Raw genomic sequence first — 17,922 nt, 5'->3', positions numbered from 1 at the left:
GATGTGAATACCTGTGACCTGCTAAGCTGCAGAGGGCATTCTTTAATATCTTCTGCATAGCTCAATTTACAGCCCTAATTTCTGCAAAGAGAAAGTGAAAAAGTAAAAAAAAATTACTACTGAGTAAGTTTGAAACAGTTTTCTTACTAAAAATTCCTATAAGAGAATGAGTGCTTCTATACCGAAGACCAGCTGGGTGGCTTTCTGCGCAGGCTGCTTGTCAAGCAGCATCTTGCATCTTCATTTCTTAAATGTTCTCTTTGGGGCTATGATAAAAGAATGTATCTGCAAGAATAACAGGCTGCCTTCAAATGCGAGATACGTCTTTTAGAACACTGCTTCAAAACAAATAGAGTGTTTTCTTCCATTAATAGGTAACCTTTCCTAAGCGCTTAAGGGGCTACAAGAAAGCTGGGGAGGGACTTTAAAAAGCTGGGGAATGGCTTTAATTGAAGAGAGGCAGATGTAGACCAGACATAACGAGGAATTTCTTCACAATGAGGGTGGTGAAGCACTGGCCCAGGTTGCCCAGGGAAGCTGTGGCTGCCCCATCCCTGGAGGTGTTCAAGGCCAGGTTGGATGGGCCTTGGGCAGCCTGAGCCAGTGGGAGGTGTCCCTGCCCATGGCAGGGGGTTGGAATTGGATGATCTTTAAGGTCCCTCCCAACTCAAACCATTCCATTATTCTATGATCCTATGTGTTATCTGGCATGATATTGGCTAAACTTGCTTTTTCCAAGAGTAGTGATTAGTGTAAGATTTGGTTCTTTCAAAAAGGAAGTGATATTTTGGATTCTTTGATAAAACTGAATCCCCAGAGACTTATGGCAGATCTGGAAGTAAAAAAAAAAAGGTAGTGGCTCTCAGGTTATTTTTGTAGTCCTGATTTTGGTACCAGTTTAAAATTACGTCAAAAGCAATATATTTTATGAGACCTGCTGAACCAAGAGGTGCTCAGATACTCAGTGCTTTATCCTGTCATTATTTTCCCCAACACCAGTATGTCCAGCATACCAGTCTTACTGGGCAGACTGGGTTTCCCAGATCCTTTTGGCCAGGGCAGGACCCCCTGTGATAACAGTCCTACAGTTTCCTGCATTCTTTGGACTTCTGCCATAAATTGGACAAACGTCAATCAAATGCAGAGTGCTTTGTACAATTAATTATCAGCTTTGAGGAATCGCATCTAGACCTACTTGCAGACAATCTTGAATCTTCTGTGTTGTTGCTTTTGCATAAAGAGTCACTCTAGTTATCTGAAGTGTGAACTTGTGCTCAAAGTAAAATAACAATATCAATATCTACCAGTCATGGCTGAAGAAAGGACTATTTGCACCTGTAAACCTGTTCTTTTTTATCCACTAGAAAGGAAGTGTTATTCCATTACACGTTGCTGTGAAATGCTTTATTTCATGGGCTGTTTCCTTGCAGTGTTTTCTTTAAAGAGAATGCGGAAGTTAGATCTATTTACAAGCTATCAGTTGACTACTAGGGTTGAATATATAGTTTGAACATATGTTTTAAATATTAAGCTAAATAGCTGACTAGGTGATAGCAGAGTGCTATCACAGCTCATTAGTAATGTTGGTGGGTCCATTAGTAATTCCATCCTTTGACATCAGCAGCCCTAGATACTAAATGAGTCAATAAAGTATGGTGTAAACGAGGTGTTTCACTGGGTTTCTCAAGTGCAAAAGCTTTGTAAATAATGCAAAGAGAATTAGATATGAATCTAAAGGAAGCAGAGACTCCCATGCAAAACCATATTGGGCTGATATCTGTGTCTTTGAAAGCGTCTGTGCCACGATATTTCTTTTATACTTCCTTTTTAGCCCAAGTCAGAACCTTTATTTCAGGCCCTAATTCTGCTACTCATAAAGGTGTAATCATAGCTATGACCTTGATTCTTGTCAACACTTTGGATGAGGTACATTTGAATATAAGCCCATTCCTGATGTAAACATCCCTCCCAGCAATGGAGGAGACCTTGGAAAGTAACTGGAGAGCCGAGTGAGCCCTGGGATATGTCCAGCAGGGATGGAGGTAGTGGGAAGGAGGTCCTTTCTGCATTACCATCACATGCATTGCTAAGCTGTAGTTATAGTGTCATAGAATCATTAAGGTTGGAAAAGATCTCCAAGGTCACCAAGTCTAACCATCAGCCTCTCGTTTAAGGGCTGGAGGGAGAAGAGGTGGTTGTATTGTGGCCGGAGCCCACAGGGCGCTGTTTGGTGCCATCTCCCCAACGGCTGCAGATGTGAGAGTGGCAGAAGAGTATCTTTACTGAGCTGATACTCGGTACTAAATTCATGGCCAAAAATATAGGTAGACGTGGCCAATGACCAGAATGAGCTTGTGTCTTTATGCCGTAGATAGCAGCTCCTTTAGATTATTGGATGTTTCTTCCTGGAATTTGATACTTATGATGGGAGAGTTTGCAAGATATTTTGGCTTCAAATATAGTTTTCATTTTTTTCCTTTGGAATGTGACTTGGTTTGGAGAGGTTTTGTTTCTCATTATAATTAAAATTCAGAAAGCGAAGGCAACCGGTCTACTAATGCTGCCATGCAGTTTTAAAAATTAATGGCAACATCTGCAGGCCAGGAATCATGGCCTGGCTATAAATTGTGCTTGGGGTGAAAATGTGGCAGTGTCCCCACAGCTGTCAGCGGGTGCACCACTTCAGTGGGCACACAGCCTGCTGCGCACTCCGGGGCCGCAAGCCAACGACGGGATTGAACCTCTGGGCTGTTTATTTTGTAAAATAAGACCAGGCAGGTGAGACATTCATGTAATTAAGTTAGATTAAAAATACATCTTGGTCTTTTTGGCAAGTCTGTATGTTGTGCTAAGGTAGGGTTGGTTTTTGCTTCAGTAAAGTCTCTTGAAGTCTTCCTGCATCATAATCATAAATTGAGACTAAAACGTGAAAAAGGGAAAATGTTTCCTTTCTTGAGTATCACACACAGCTTGCTGAGGCAGGGTTGGTTCAGTCTAGTGGTACCTCTTCATATTCGAGCAGATTCCTGGTTTGCCAGAACTCTTCCTTAGGAAATTCCTGTTGTAGATGCAAGAGAGTTATGAAAGCCAAAGTTACCCTTTTAAAAAGCGGGGGGAAAATGGTATATCCAATAAAATCAAAGGAGTTGCTTGTCTTCTCTCTTGTTTTCCTAGTCCATTTTTTCCAATGAAGGGGATCCTTCTCACAAGTTTTTGCCCGCATTTGTGTAATGCCATCAGTAACCCTCTTGAGCTTTGGCTGTGGTGGGGGCAGAGTTTTGTGCACTGAACATTTGACATGGTTTTGCTTGTCACAAACAGGTGACTGTCTGTTTGGATGCTGGATGTTCTGGATTATTCCTGCTGGCAGATCCTGTCACTAAGCCCTGCTTTCTGCTGTGATGATTGCTCAGAGCAAATATTCTTCAGACTAAAAATTCACCAAAACTCTGAAAACTTGCTATATTTTTCCCCTGTCTGCACCTTATGTTTTTTTTCCCCTTTCTTACCCTTAGCACCCTTCTTATAGAAGAGAAAAGATAGTGCCAGTATTTGCTAGTTGGGTACCTGGAATGTTTTCTATTGTCATTCAGTTGAGGGAGCTGAGGCTTCTCTAAAGCCTCATCACTGTGATGTAGCCAATTTGACTCAGGCTTCAGGAGGGAAAATAAGAATCCATAAGCAGTGCTTTTGCAGGCAGCACATATCCCTGACAGCTATGCAAGCCTGCAGTGGCTGTCTGTTTTAAACCCAATTTCATGCTTCATCTGAAATGACAGGGTTTTGCACAAGGAGGCATTCCCATCACCTTTACACATTAATTTGTTTTAATATGAGAGATTCAGCTGCTTTCCATGCCTGGTGTTATCTGTCCTCCTTGCTAAATCCCCGAGAGCAGAATGGCTTTGTGTGGCTGGGAGGACAATGAAGAAAGATTTGGGAGCCTCCTTTTCTACTGCTGGCTCTGCCAGGACAGGCTCAGCAGCACTAGTTAAGTCCTTTCATAGAATCATAGAATGGTTTGGGTTGGAAGGGACCTCAAAGCCCATCCAGTTCCACCCCCTGCCATGGGCAGAGACACCTCCCACTGGATCGGGGCTCCAAGCCCCATCCAACCTGGCCTTGAACCCCTCCAGGGATGGGGCAGCCACCACTGCTCTGGGCAAACCGTGCCAGTGCCTCACCACTCTCATCACGAAGAAATTCCTCCTTATATCAAGCCCTTCATCACAGTGCGCATCCCATTCTCCACCTGTAACGTGGGTCCATGACATAGCCACGCCCTTGGAAATGGTTCATGAAGTTTGTTCCTGTTAGGCGGCGTTGTTGCTGTTGCCTTTGAGCTTCTTCTTCCACAGGAGCTCTTGGTGCTGGTTTGCTGCTGTTCCGCTCGCAGTTGACTTTGCGCTCTCTTGCTGTGGGTGCAGGCGTCCAGCGAGCGCGTGTACAGAGCCAGGGACTTCTGTTTCTAAGTCAGCTTTAAGCAGCTTCTTTAAAAAATGAACCATGCTGTAACTAGGAGTCTAGTACAGATATTAACTGTTACTTTGGAATTAAATATGTGCCTCATAATCACTTTGGAGATCATTGGTACCACTGAACTGTAATCAGAGCATTATTTTTTCAGTGACACAAGCTGAAATGTCTCCTCAGCGTTCACCTGAATATTAAATCTGAGATATCTTCATTTAACATTTTATCATTTATTTAAACTGAGAGAGTCCCGCGTTTCTTCTGAAATCAGAACTGTAAAAATAAAGAATCACAGTGTGAGCTGCCAGCAGACTGGGGGCTGGGAAAGCTGAAACACTCTTTGCAAGTGTTTTGCACTGCCTTTTCTAGGATGGAGGAGCAAACAGAAATCTGGCAGTTGCTTGTGTTAGAAGCATAAATCGTCATTCAGTTGTTCCTGGATTAAATCACTGAACACTGTTGATATTTTAACAACATGGTCAGTAGTCTGAAAAAAATAAGATGGCATTGTCTGTATTAAGGATATTACTAGGATACTTTAAAAAAAGTGAGAGTATGGCAAAGTCTACCTATGACACACTGAAATGTGAAAATTCTGCCCTGGACACCTAACCAGTGCTTACTGTCTGTTCCATTATACAGCACATAGAGCAAGAAAATGACAACTCTCTTTTTTGAAGTCTTAATTCCCATTTGCATTCAACTCTCGCTGCATCTTTTTGTATGACCATATTAGAAAAGAAATAATATTATTGAATGTGAATTTTATTCACTGAATAAATTGGCCTGGAATTTAACATTATTAGCATTTTGAGAAAATATTGAGAGCATTAAAGGAAATATTGAAAGAGCTGGAATCGACACATTTGCCTTAAGTTTAACAGAGCTGTATTTAAAAAGGATGTGCGTGCAAAGATACTGAGGCATAATGAAGCCTCCCACACACAACACAGAATGAAATATTTATACCATAATCATACTGTTAATAAAATGATGGATCAGCCAGCATCTGCTGCATTGCAACTCAGCTGAGAGACTGGTTACAGTCTAGGGAAGAACAGCAACGTAGGAACAGAGGAGCAGAAACATATGGGCTAGCATGGGAATCCCTGTCCTGAATTAGCCGTGCGATTGTGTACTACACTGACTTTGCAAAAGAGCTTCACATTGCAGCCAGTGCGGTCCCCTTCTTTATTCCTTGTGCGAAGTGCAGGGCTTGGGGGAAGAGGCCAGGGAGCAGAGGGGAGGTCTGCAGCTCTGCTGTGCTGCCGCCATCCCTGGCGGGACCCCAGCGAGTGCTGAGGGGCTTTCTGCAGGGATCTGCCTTGTTTGTGGTTGTGGGTAGATGCAATTCTGAGGCCATCAGGAACAGCCGGGCTTGATCAGAGCAGGGCAGTCTCGGGGGCTTTGCTGTCGGTTGTTCCTCTAATCAGACTGTGATGCTGAATGGGTCATCTTCTCCTCTTCAGACTTGGCCCAGTTTCCAAGAAAGATAAGACAAGAAGAGGTTTTCGTAGGGGAGGAATGACAGAGGGCAGTGAGAGGAACAGTGTATCTGGACCGTGAGCTGACACTGTGGTGTCAAATCTTAGATATACCCTTAAGGGTAACTATATGGAAAGTTTAACAAACACATATTGTCTTGGTGCTCTCCTGACTACTTTCCCAATTCCTGCTGCTTGATGCACGTGTGAGTCACCTTGTGTGCTGGGAATGGAAGGGTGACATATCTCACAAGAATGGGGGGGTACTGACACAAGCTATCTATCGTGTGGTCTCCAGCCTTGAACCCAACTCTTTACCTGCCAGACCCGTATGGATGCCCAGTTCTGCACCAGTTCGAACTTTATCCATCAGCAGTGCAAGGTGCGTGAGCATCACCCAGAGAGTCTGCCTAGAGAAAACCTCTCTGAGGTTTTGCCTTTCTTTTACCCATGTCTTTCTCCTCTTTCTTTCTCCTTTTTGTTCTGTCTTTCATGCCCCTTAATTTTCATCTCATGCTGTGAAAACTAACTGCAAGGCAGATGCTAATTAAGCAGTTACTTAGGGCTAGCTCCATACATAATGAACTCCCGGGAATGCTAGATTCTGCATGCCTATTGAGAGATAAACAGAGTTTGCTTTCCTGTTGTACCGCGTCCCTCCTGTGTGCAGTGGTGACCTGGAAGGTGGCTGGAGAACTTCACCCCGGCGTTGCCGCACGCTGCTGACCCGGTGCCTTCTCCTTGGACAGAGAGGAGGAATTAAGGTAGCAATGCCCACCCTTCCGGTGCACGTGCAGAGGTGAATGGATAATCAGATGGTGCAGGCAGTGGTAACTAGCTGTTCTCCTCCTGCGTTTCTCTGTTGACAGGAGTGTTTTCCTTGCTGAGGCTCCAAAAAGAACAGCTGAAAATTGCATTGAGGGTTTGTTACAAATATGAAATATTGCTATAAAGAGGTAACCAGTATGAAATGCACAGCCTGAAGCTTTATTCTGTCAGCTCGCCCAAGCTAAATAAGTTTTGATTGCAGTATATTTGAGTAAGTTGTTCTTCTCTCTCTGTCTTTCTGTCTCCCCTGAGACACGATTACTGGTGGCCCCGGCTGGCCAGAAAATGGTAGAAGTACTCTGAGGTTTAAAAATTGGGTTTTTTTCCTTGAAAGAGGAAACCTTTCAAGTAGCTTCCATGAAGCAGGATGCAGTGCAACCAATAATTCAATAACAAAAGCATCACAAGAGGAAGGTAGGGTCGTCCTTCCTTTACGGGTGGGATTGACCCTCCCTGGTTGGAGCTTTGACACCAAGCAAGGGCAGCTTTCTGCTCTGCATGGGCTAAAGCAGTGCTCAGACTTTGGCTCCTGAATCCAGGCAGGAAGGGAGGATGCTTCAGCACATCAAGGAGCCAGGCTGGTCTGGAAATGTAGCTTTTTTTTGGGGAAAAAAAAGTCTATTTCTGCAGGGCTTTTTTATTTTCTACAAAATAGATTTTATTGACCAGAAAAAGAAATTCTCTATTTGTTAATTGGTCCTGTTGGTGGCTCAGCTGAAAGCAGCAGCAAACCAGAACAGTGGTACAAGTGCACTGGGCCATGAGAAATCCCATTCCAAACAGAAATAAAACTAACTCTGAATTCTTATTGGCATCACTCGGCTCCTGTCACTTTTAGTGGGAGCAGAGGTTTTAAACTTGACTAAAATTAAGCTTACTTTCTTCCTTTTACCCTCTGCCCCAGTCCATTTCCATCACACAGTGTTTCTTTCTTTTGCTTTCTGTACTAAAACAGTGTTTATTGTTGTAAATTACAATACCTTATGTCTGGGCTGTCTCAAAGGTGGTTTCATTTCCACAGTAATTGGATTTGATACTTCAGTAAATTCTTAACTTCACCTCAGGAGCATTCAGACTCAATGAGGAATTTGGTTAGGAGCTGAGAGATCCTCAAATGAAGTTAACTAATGAACAGAAAAGTAAAAGATTTATTTTTGAATGAGGATACCGTAGAAAAGCCGTAGATGCTGATGATGTTACTTATATTGTTAATGAACAAATGCCTCTAAAATATTTATACATTAGAATATTAATATGGGAAACAGCTTCATTCTGGCTTTCAGCAACACACTGCAACTCAGCAAAGCAATGTTGAAGTCAATAAGAAAACCATTTACCAGCCTTCAAAAGAGTCTGTGGGACCGATCGTGCTGTATACAGCAATGCAGGGCATTTTGTAGTCCAGGAGGGTAAGGAGCGTGTGTACAGAGCACCGTGGTACTCAAGTCCTCGTAGCATCACGAGGCATCATTAAGCATAAGTGCTTAATGCAACTGGACAAGAATATCCTGGGAGACATCAACATAAAACATCAGCTAAAGATAGAAGCACACAAGTGGTTAAAACACAATCACTGAAAACAGTGAGTCAGATTTCAGGCTTTCAGGTGAGCATTCTTAATGTAATATTATAACAGGTACAATATTAATCTAAGTTTAGACTTCTTAATATATGTGGGTTTAATATATAGCAGCCTTCCAGTACTTAAAGTGGACTGTAGGAAAGCTGGGGAGGGGCTCTGGATCAGAGAGTGCAGGGATAGGATGAGGGGAAATGGTTTTAAGCTGAATAAGAGGAGATTTAAATGAGATATTAGGAAGAATTTTTTTCCTGTGAGGGTGGTGAGGCCCTGGCCCAGGTTGCCCAGAGAAGTGATGGCTGCCCCATCCCTGGAGGGGTTCCAGACCAGGTTGGATGGGGCTCTGAGAAACCTGATCCGGTGGGAGGTGTCCCTGCCCATGGCAGGGGGGAGTTGGAACTGGATGGGCTCTAAGATCCATTCCAACCCAAACCATTCTATGAACCTATGATTCACATATATATCTATATATCTTGCTTTCAAAGTCAGGTTATCCCAGTAGGAGTTAAAAGGACAGAGAGTGCAGTAGGTGATGTTGTGCACAGAAGTGGCAGCCATTGCAGGCCAAATAATCAAAAGGTACTGGAACGATTGGCCAGGCTTTGGAAAGGATGGGGTTTTTTTGTAGTGCTGTGCTCCTCTGAAACTGTCTATAAATAGGGAGAGCTGTGAGAAGGTTAAGTTGGAAGGACAGACCTGTGCTTGCCGGTGTCTGCTATGAAGGTGCTCAGATGAGAGCAAGGTCTTTCAGAGAATCTGTTCCTAACCTTCAGGTCCAAGGACATGGAAGCAATTCCAGTTTTTCTGAGTGCTTAGGAAAGTGCTTCCTGAGGCAGAGCAGTAAGTTGCATGCTATTCTGGCCCTGGGCATCCTTTGTCCTCGGTGCCATTTATCGCTTTTCCTCGTCTGGAAATAGCCATGGGAACAGCAGCTGACCTACACCAAGGGCAGTTGTTCCACCATCTGCCCAGAGCTCCAGGGCTGTGCAGCCAGGAGGAAAGACTTCTGTTTCACACATAACCCTCCAACTTTACAACTGATTTCCCTCTAACAATTCTCTTCTTACCATATTTAATATTTTGCATGATTCATATGTTTGATGTAAAATGAGCGTGCAGTGTGGGAAAGCAAGATATTTGGGCATGTTCTGACCTTCTGCAATTGTATTTCACTTGATGGGGAAATACAGGTATAGGTAATTTTCAAACTGGAATGATTTTTCATATATGAAGTTCACTTTAGTATCAAGCAAAGAATGTGTTTGGACTTTTTCCTCGGTTAAACTATAGAATCTTTTCAAAACTGTAATTCAGTTTGAAAAAGGAGCATCTGATTTTAGTAGGTATCAGAGAGATTTGGTGAATTTTGGATGTGACAGAGAGGAAATGCTAAACAAAGTGGTTACTGTATATTCTGTTGCCTTAGAGACTGAAACATCTGTATCCATGCAGGCAAGTGATGCAGACATGGTAAGATTTGACTTCCTTACATTCCTGTGTGCATCTTGCTGTCAATGGAAATGTTTTATGATGGGAATATGCTCGGCTTCTTTAGCATTGTATTTATCTGGTTGTGTGGCATGTCTTGGACTAGGAGGGCTTTTTAATTAAAGTCTAACTCTGAAGGCAGGACGTTCCCTAAGAAAAGATGCTTTTACATGAATAATTTTTCAAGATGAACTTGGAGGGACTTGAAATGATTGTCGTACTCGTGATAATTGTTGGATTTGTGAAGGCACTTGAGCATCTGGGTCTCCTAGAAGACAATTATGAAGGTAGGATGTTAAGAAATAGAACATATTTTATTCTGAAAGCCATTTGCTGCAGAGCGTTATACTTTAATCTGTACGAGTATGTGCAGGGTTTGAGTACCAGAGGAGCTGAATAGCAGCTAAAATAACTTTAAATGCTTTCTTTAGATAAATGTGATGTATTTTATATGTCAATATAGTCTTGTAGCTCTCATTGCAGCTCTGAAAAGAAATGTGGCATAATCTTAGACCATTCTTTGTCTGTGTTTAAGATTGTTTCAAGAACTTCGATGCAGATTTTGTATGCTTTAGTAAACTGCAGCTTGCATCCCGAAGCTCTGAATGAAAGAAGGGTTTACATTTTAGTAAGTTTATCATTGTAACTTCTCAATTTGTTTTAATTGCTGGAAACGTCATAGCTTATTTTTAGCTATTGGTTATTATTAACAGAAAATCAGAAAGCCTTACTGAGCTTATTTGGATGAATGTTTTTGTCGGAAACAGTTTAGCTCCCTTTCAGAATGTTTATCTTTAACAAATCTGCCCAGTCTTGTTCTGTAGTCTCATGTGTTTTAGGAAAACACTACTGATTGAAATGTAAATGTGCTTTGGAGAAGATATTTTGAGGGAGCTGACTGCTAAAGATAGTTTAATTCTTGTTACCTCTCTGCTTTTATAAACAATGTAATTCATGTAGAAACACAGAAATATTAAATCGAAGCAGAAGGGATGAATTTTACTCAGTGAGCTCTGTAAATCAAAACATGCCTGTGCAGATAGCCTCACTGTTTAATAGGAAGAGCAGATTTACAGTGTTCCTAAATGTGCCTGAATGTGATATACATTGAACAGCTGCTTTTTATAGAAACTTAAGGGTCATTTTTCATGGTAAGCCAGAAGTACGCAGGTATCAAAATAACCTTCAGCTACCCACAGTTACCGAACAATTATTTCTTTCAGCTTCAGAGCTCTCGACAGCCTGGAAAACGTGAGGTTGCTGGCCTCATATTAATTACATGACAACATTTAGTACAAGGTTCAAAGAACCTTGGAGACTAGCGGCAAGTACTTTCCTGGATGAAAAAAGTTGTAAAACTTCTGGTTCATTGGTTGTTTGCTTTATTTTAGCCCTCAGGCATGTACCTGTTTCTCCTGCTTCCTGCTGCTTCGATTCTTTTCCCTAACCTCTTATGTGTTTGGATTAATTAAGAGGTGCTTGGTGCTAATTGTTGCACAGCATTTTAAAGCTCAGGCAGTAATACAAGTGCTCTTGTCCTTGTGAAATCTGCTGCTTGCTTTGTTTTAATGGTAAGGTGGCTTGAAAAAGGTTGTCACTCATTGTTTTCCAGCAGAGACTATTGACTGACTGTTACAATCGGTTAGTTCTGAATGTTTGCGTGCTGGTTGTTAAACAAAGAAATTATAGTTAATATTCTAGTGAGAAAAAGTTTTAACTGCTATTAATTTTATCCGTGTTAACAGCCCTGTTTGACCCCGAAGGACTTAGAGTAGGATGCTACATAGGAATCTACACTGCCAGTCCAGTATAAATTCCTCAAGTGTGGGTTATCCCAAGCAAGAAAACAGTTTTCTGTGGCCACATTTTGTTAGTAGAGAGAAAATAGTTCTTGGATACATACAGTGGTAAAAAGGTGTGTATTGAATCCCAAGAACAGCATATGGAGTGCTCTCAAACAGCAGCTGAAATAGCCGGAAGGTGCCGTTGGCCTAGATAACTGATAGCTGCAGGTCCAGCTTCCCAAAAGCGTTGTGGACCTTGTTTATACTGAGCAGCTTTCGAAAGTACACTGCTAACACACTCTCTCTGTGTCAAACCCACGGTAATTGGTGTTCAAACTCATCAGTACTATCTGTACAGGGACTTTCGAAGTGATTTTTATCATTGTAAAACCCAAACTCTACACGTTTTTAAAATGGAGGAAGAGAACCCGAATTACCGGGGCAGAAACAGGCTAAACTTCTTGAAACTCTGCACCCTTCCAGCTGTAATGAATACGCTCTTCTGAAGGTTACAGTCACTAAAAGGGGATGCTAGCACTGGAGTCTGAGTTCTTGGCTCTGGTTGGCCTTTTGCTCTTACTCTGGCATCTGTGGGCACGTGGACAGGGCAGCCAGCCTTTGTGCTGCTGAGGAAGCGTCTCTGTCTACAAATGCATTCAAATTGGCAAACTGCTTTGCAAAAGCATTAGCCCAAACCATCTGTCATGAACAGAGTGAAGAGGAGGACTTCAGAGTTTTCCTCACACAGCTTTTGTTTGTATTCAAAACTGGTTTGGAACAACATCCAAAAGTTCACAAAAAACAAATGTTCCCATGCCATGGCCCATCTGCTCCATTTGTATTAAGATATAGTGGAGAACCGTTTTTGTAGCAGCTGCTCAACACTAGATGTTCCCGGTGAAATCTACCGTGTTTCAGCTTCAGCCTGTGGTTTACGAGGTGCCAGAATCTGTTCTGGAGTAAGGGAAACAAGTGACATTCCCCCTGACAGACCAGGAGGCAGCTTCCAGCTTCCATGAGAGATGAGATTTACTCTCTTGGTGATATGGAGCCACAGTTTCTGTTCAAAGACTCCTATACTCTGGCCATTTCTTAGCAGGGAGAATCAAGCTCAAATTTCATTCTGGGCTGTTTAAAGCCAAAATTGTACTTTCTCTTTGATTTAACATAATGCTCATCTCTTCTACTACTGGAAAGTACGGTGATCTGATAGTGTGACTGATTTATATTATCTCTAAGCTAATGAATAAATGATCAGGCAGATAAACCACTTTTGTTAAAAACTAAAGAAACTCATTTTGGGCCAGTGCAGACAAATGCGAGTAATCTGCACCATGAACCAGCACGGTGTGTGAATTGACAGGTCTAAAATATCACCCAGTATTCCCCCAGAATTTGTCTTGTGCCTTGCGCTTCTAGCGTAGTCTGGCAGCCCTACCACCACTGCAGTAATTATTTGCAATAATTATTTAATACATTAAGTCTTAGCCCTTTGCAGGAAGTCATCTTTGCTGATAGCCACCCCTGCATTCTGATTTGATGGAATTGCCTCGTACGGGGCCAGGCTGTTTTTCAGCCTTGAGAGTGCGACTGCACAACAGCAGCCACCTCTGAGCCAAGGAGGAAGCACGTGGGGGTCCAAGTAGTGAGGATGCTGTTCCTTGAAAGCTATAATACTCTGTTAAGTGTATGCAGTTACCCTGTGAAAGGCAGGGTGTCTAGCTGGTCCATGTGCGTTGAGAACAAATAGTCTTCTTGTGGACATTGCATAGGAGCAGCCGTACAGTGTCTGAAATTCCCCGTGTACAGGCGTGGTGTGTTGGAAAAGGAAAGGGATGCTAGGGGTCACTGGAGAAAGGCAGAGCAGTGAGATGATTCTCTTGACACCTGAAGTTCGAATCTCTGTGTGGACCTTGTAGTCTTAGTTTGATTTGAACACCGGTGTATTAATTACTGTTGGGGAGCCAGTAATTGTGAACTTCTAACTGTAATTCCTCTCATCTCTTAGCTCCTTTTCATTTTCCTCCTTTATTTTCTTTAAGAAGGTGGGTTTTTTAAGTGTAGTCTGTGGCTCGCTTCCCATACATCGCTTTACTGTGGCTTGGCTCTTTGGCAGCTCTCGGGTGTTTGACAAGGGTTCTTCGTTAAAGGCAGCTGCAGTGCTCTTGGTACGCCTGACGCTGCTGCAGCACTCCTGGTTCCGTGTGTGGTTAACCGGGTGGAGCACATCTCAGACTGCACCACCACTCTTGCACAACAAAAGACAAGAGCACTGCTAGAAATACATGGTCACAGAACAGATCGAAAGGCCTAATTTCGTATTTTCTGGTGCCCTCACTCAGCTCTCTCCCTTTGCTAATCCCCTTCCTCACCCATCTGTGACTGCTCTTCCTCTTTAGAATATTCTGTCAACCCAACGGTCCTGAATGAGCTCAGATCGCTATCCTTGACTGTGTATGACTGGCTGTGGGTAGAACTGAGCCAAAACAATGTCTTCCAGAGTAAGAAACAAAACAACTCTGCATGTATTTACCTTTTCGATTGTGAGATGCATACTGGGCTCACAAAAGGTGTCAGAGCTGGCGAGCTGCTGCACACTTGCAGGCTGAAAGGAAATGGTGCTGAGAGCTGGAATATTTTCTCTGTGTTGCCCTTGCAGTTACAGCATGGTCACTTGCTGTCTCTTTTCTCATACGTGTTGGCACTTGGGACACATACCAACTCCTTTGCCCACAGCACATCACGCAACGTACCTCCAAGAGAGCCTCCAGCCCTTGGGCAGCACCTCTGCTCTGGTCTGCACCAAGTTAGCACAGTTCAACTAAAAAAAGGACATGTCATTTGGTGTCATTGATGAATGTATTTTGGGAGTGTATGCTTCAGCTGTGGACTTGCTATGAGCTGTTTGTAGCAAGTAATTAGTTTTCTGTTCCAGCTTTGGGATTTTTACCTGTTGCACATTCTTGGCTTTCTGAGTGACTGATGAAATCTTTAGAAAACATTTAAACCTACACAGGAGCTCTGACCTGCAAATCACTTGCGCGCACTCATGTAAGCTAACAGGACTGTGCTACTGTTTGTGAGCACAGAATAACCAAAGGATGGGGATCTCCTAACAGAAATAACCTTTTTTTTTTTTCCTACTGACTGCTGTGCTTTTCTATGTCCTAACCACAACAGGATTGCATTAGAGGTTTTCCTCTCACTTCTCCAAGATGACACTCAAACAGATGGAGTAACGTTTTCTCTCCGTACTCAATTTATCATTATGTAAAATGGAGTTAAAAAGTAATGACCAGGTTCAGTTTCCTCCAAGCTTAATCTTGACTGTAAAATACTTGGAACTTTTAAATGGAAAAGTACTAAATCAGTAGACTTTAAACCCTAAGGATCTGCTAAGAGAGTGTGCTATTATGTACTGCTGTGCACATACTAAGTGTCTCTCTTTGCTCTGCCACCTCTGACAGACTCATCATAGTGAACATCTAACGCACTTCTTAGAAGCTGGGTGAGAGATCATCACAGGAGACTGGGTGGGTGTAATGCAGCACCAAAATCCTAACTGTTTTCCACTAATCTTACATTGCTGTTGGTTTGTAATATCAGCTGGATATTTTACAGCTCTGGTTATCACCAACACTTGAAAAATCTTTCCACTGGAAGTGCTCGATGCTTTCCAGGTAAGTATACAGCTGCACCTTTCTCACATTCGGTGTACACCTCAGGCACACACACACTTCCTTCAGACACAGAAAGTGAATAAGATTATGTCTTAGTGTATAATTCCTCTCAAGACAAAGCAGCAAAGCAGGTTAGGGCAGAAGAATGTATGTCTTCTCTCAGGTGGTGAGGAGCATGCACTGCAGGTAGAGCAGGGTGGGCAAGAAGTCCTTCCCTGACTTCTACTACTATGTAAGATAAGAGAACTTCTGAAAAGATTACACAAATTCTGTCTTCTGAATGCATTTTTCATTGTTATCTTGTATCGCAGCGGCTGAGTAGAATTGATTTCTCTCGTTGCTGTTATTTCTGATCTTCCTCTATGTCAAGCGAAAAGGTTATTTTTATTCTGGCAGGCAGTCTATGTTTATAGCAGCCGCTATTTCAGTTTACCAGACATCCTAGATAGAAGGCATCAGCACAGAGGGGGAGAGGCTTTGATAATTCTGATAGGAGTGGGATTGACTTTTTGGGAGAGAGAAGGTCTGTTTCTTACACGTCATCGGGATGTGCCTGACGTCTTCTCGCAGGCGGCTCAGAGGGTGGAGGGAGAGATGTAAGTGGGGCCAAACTGCACATTTCAGAAGAGACCAAAGCTAAGTTGTAGCTGAAGGCCAAATGTGGTAGTGAGCCAAACCCAAATGGATCTTGGCAAAAGGGCAAGCAGGTGTTTTAACCAGCACTGAATGCTCTTTCCTTCTTCCCTCCTGAAAAGCAATGCTAAAACGCTGTACCTTATCTTGGGAATCTGGGTGAGAATCAGATTGTGATCATGCCTTACCATAAATCACAGTGTGCAGCTGGAAGCCACAGAGGGTGCACCTGGACTGAGGTGTTCTGGGGAAGGTCCAGGAGCACCACACATCAGCACTGGCATTTCTTCCTTTGGATCCTTTAGCTGGAAAGGGTGTGTTTAGTTTCTTCCAAGAGACTCCTCCACAGAGGGAATTGGTAAATAGCTGAGTCTCAGAAATACAGTAGCCATCTGCGGAGCCTGTCAATTAAAGACCCAGGTTAATGAACACTCCGTGCTGGTATGACTGCCTCTAGTTAAACAACCATGCTTCTCCTTGCACAGATGAGCAGTCCGTCTGCCTTAGCCCAAGGAGTTGTCAGCACTGAGCTGTGAGATGGAGCCTGAAGGCCCTCTGGCATAGCATCCTTTTTGTCCCATTCATCTAGGCTCATTTTTAAACAGAATTCCAAGCCCCTTTCCTTCATTTTTCACCCCTCTCTACCCCGTGCCAGGGCTTAAGAGCCTGTACACCGGGAGTGCTTGGAGTGATTGTGTTTTCTCTTGTTTCTTAGACAGAGAAGTCGGGGCAGAAGTTACCCACCCAGCATACTGTACAACATCAGGGAACAAAACAGTCGCTCAAAATTGCTGTAAGAATAATACAGAATTCTTATGCTGTTCTTCACACAGGTTTTGTCCTGAAACTGGAAATGCTGAGCTGTGGCCCTGATTTTTGTATTAGCACAGCCTCCAAATGTAGTGTGAACAGAGCTTTTTCTTCACTTTGACTGAAGGACTGCTGCTGTGGATCAAGTTGTTTGATCAGTTTTTTGTCATGATCTGTGTACATATGAAAAGAGGATGTATAGAACATCCAGTTGCTCAATTGGGTTTTATAAACATAACTATTTGCCTAAAGGCAGAAGCAGCTTTAGCGCAATGTAAGATTGACTTATTGGCCCTTAAAATTACATTTTAAAGAGTTTCTATAGTCTTTAAATTGCCATTTAATACAGATATGACAATTCTATATTCTTATCTCATGAGGTAATGAAACAGTTTTAATGATTTACTTCAGCCTAGCTGGAAGTAGGTTTTAGTTTCAGGTGAACTGCAGTGGCCATTGTATTGAGTAGCTGTGATACCCAGCGGAGCCTGTGTCTGTTTGGGTTTTAATGAAAATGGAATTATTTTTTCATCTTTGTCAGTAGGTGGGGATGAGGAGTTGCTTTGCTGAGGGCTGGTGAAATACCCTGTTTTATGGGGGTTTACATATGTTTGTGCAACCACAATTTCACTTGTTTTGTGATTTGGAACTCTTGTAAAGAGAAGAAGCATTTAATGAATCTTTGTCTTTTCATTCCTTTGGTGTTTTCAGTGAGATGACTTCTAAGATGTTAATATATTCACATTAATAATTACACTATTTCCTATATTCACTAAAAGATTATAAAAATATTTATGTCAGTTTTAACATGACAACAACTTTAAAAGTTTCCATCAGCAATGGTGAAGCGCTGTTTTATCAGGTGTGGAAATCAGAAGCACGTCCAACCTCTTTGGCGACTACATTGGTGTCTTGTGACTATGAGCAGTTGGTAGAAAGCCCCTTCAAGTGTGTATCAGACAGCTTCTTTGCCTAAATACCCAACTAAGGAGTTAATAGTAGTAATAAAAATGTTTCACAATAGCACAGCACTTCATGCTCCAGTTGTATAAACTACTTCTGCCTCAGAGACCAAGAAGGTCCTTGGGTTGAGGGGGTAAAGAGTGAATTTGTGCTGTTGAGCTACAGCCAATACAGAGTGAGTACAGGCTCAGTGTGCAGCA

At 42.6% G+C, this 17,922-nt stretch overlaps 1 protein-coding gene across 6 annotated transcripts in view; it reads left to right on the top strand.

Annotated features, from left to right (window-relative positions):
- The window catches only part of KCNIP1 (potassium voltage-gated channel interacting protein 1), a 406,302-nt gene that overhangs the window by 277,034 nt on the left and 111,346 nt on the right, over positions 1-17,922 (top strand). Inside the window, exon 1 of one of the 6 annotated variants that reach the window (XM_054079815.1) lies at positions 9,986-10,139. The exons of the other annotated variants lie outside the window; for them this stretch is intronic. Coding sequence (XP_053935790.1) covers positions 10,040-10,139 — 100 coding nt within the window. The 5' untranslated portion in view covers positions 9,986-10,039. Of the gene's footprint in view, positions 1-9,985; positions 10,140-17,922 lie in introns of those variants that run through there. 6 annotated transcript variants of the gene reach the window in all.

Source organism: Cuculus canorus, chromosome 14, assembly GCF_017976375.1.
Source record: "Cuculus canorus isolate bCucCan1 chromosome 14, bCucCan1.pri, whole genome shotgun sequence".
Classification (NCBI taxonomy): Eukaryota; Metazoa; Chordata; class Aves; order Cuculiformes; family Cuculidae; genus Cuculus; species Cuculus canorus.
Note: the sequence above shows the minus strand (reverse complement) of the source record. Positions and strands in the feature narration are given on the sequence as shown.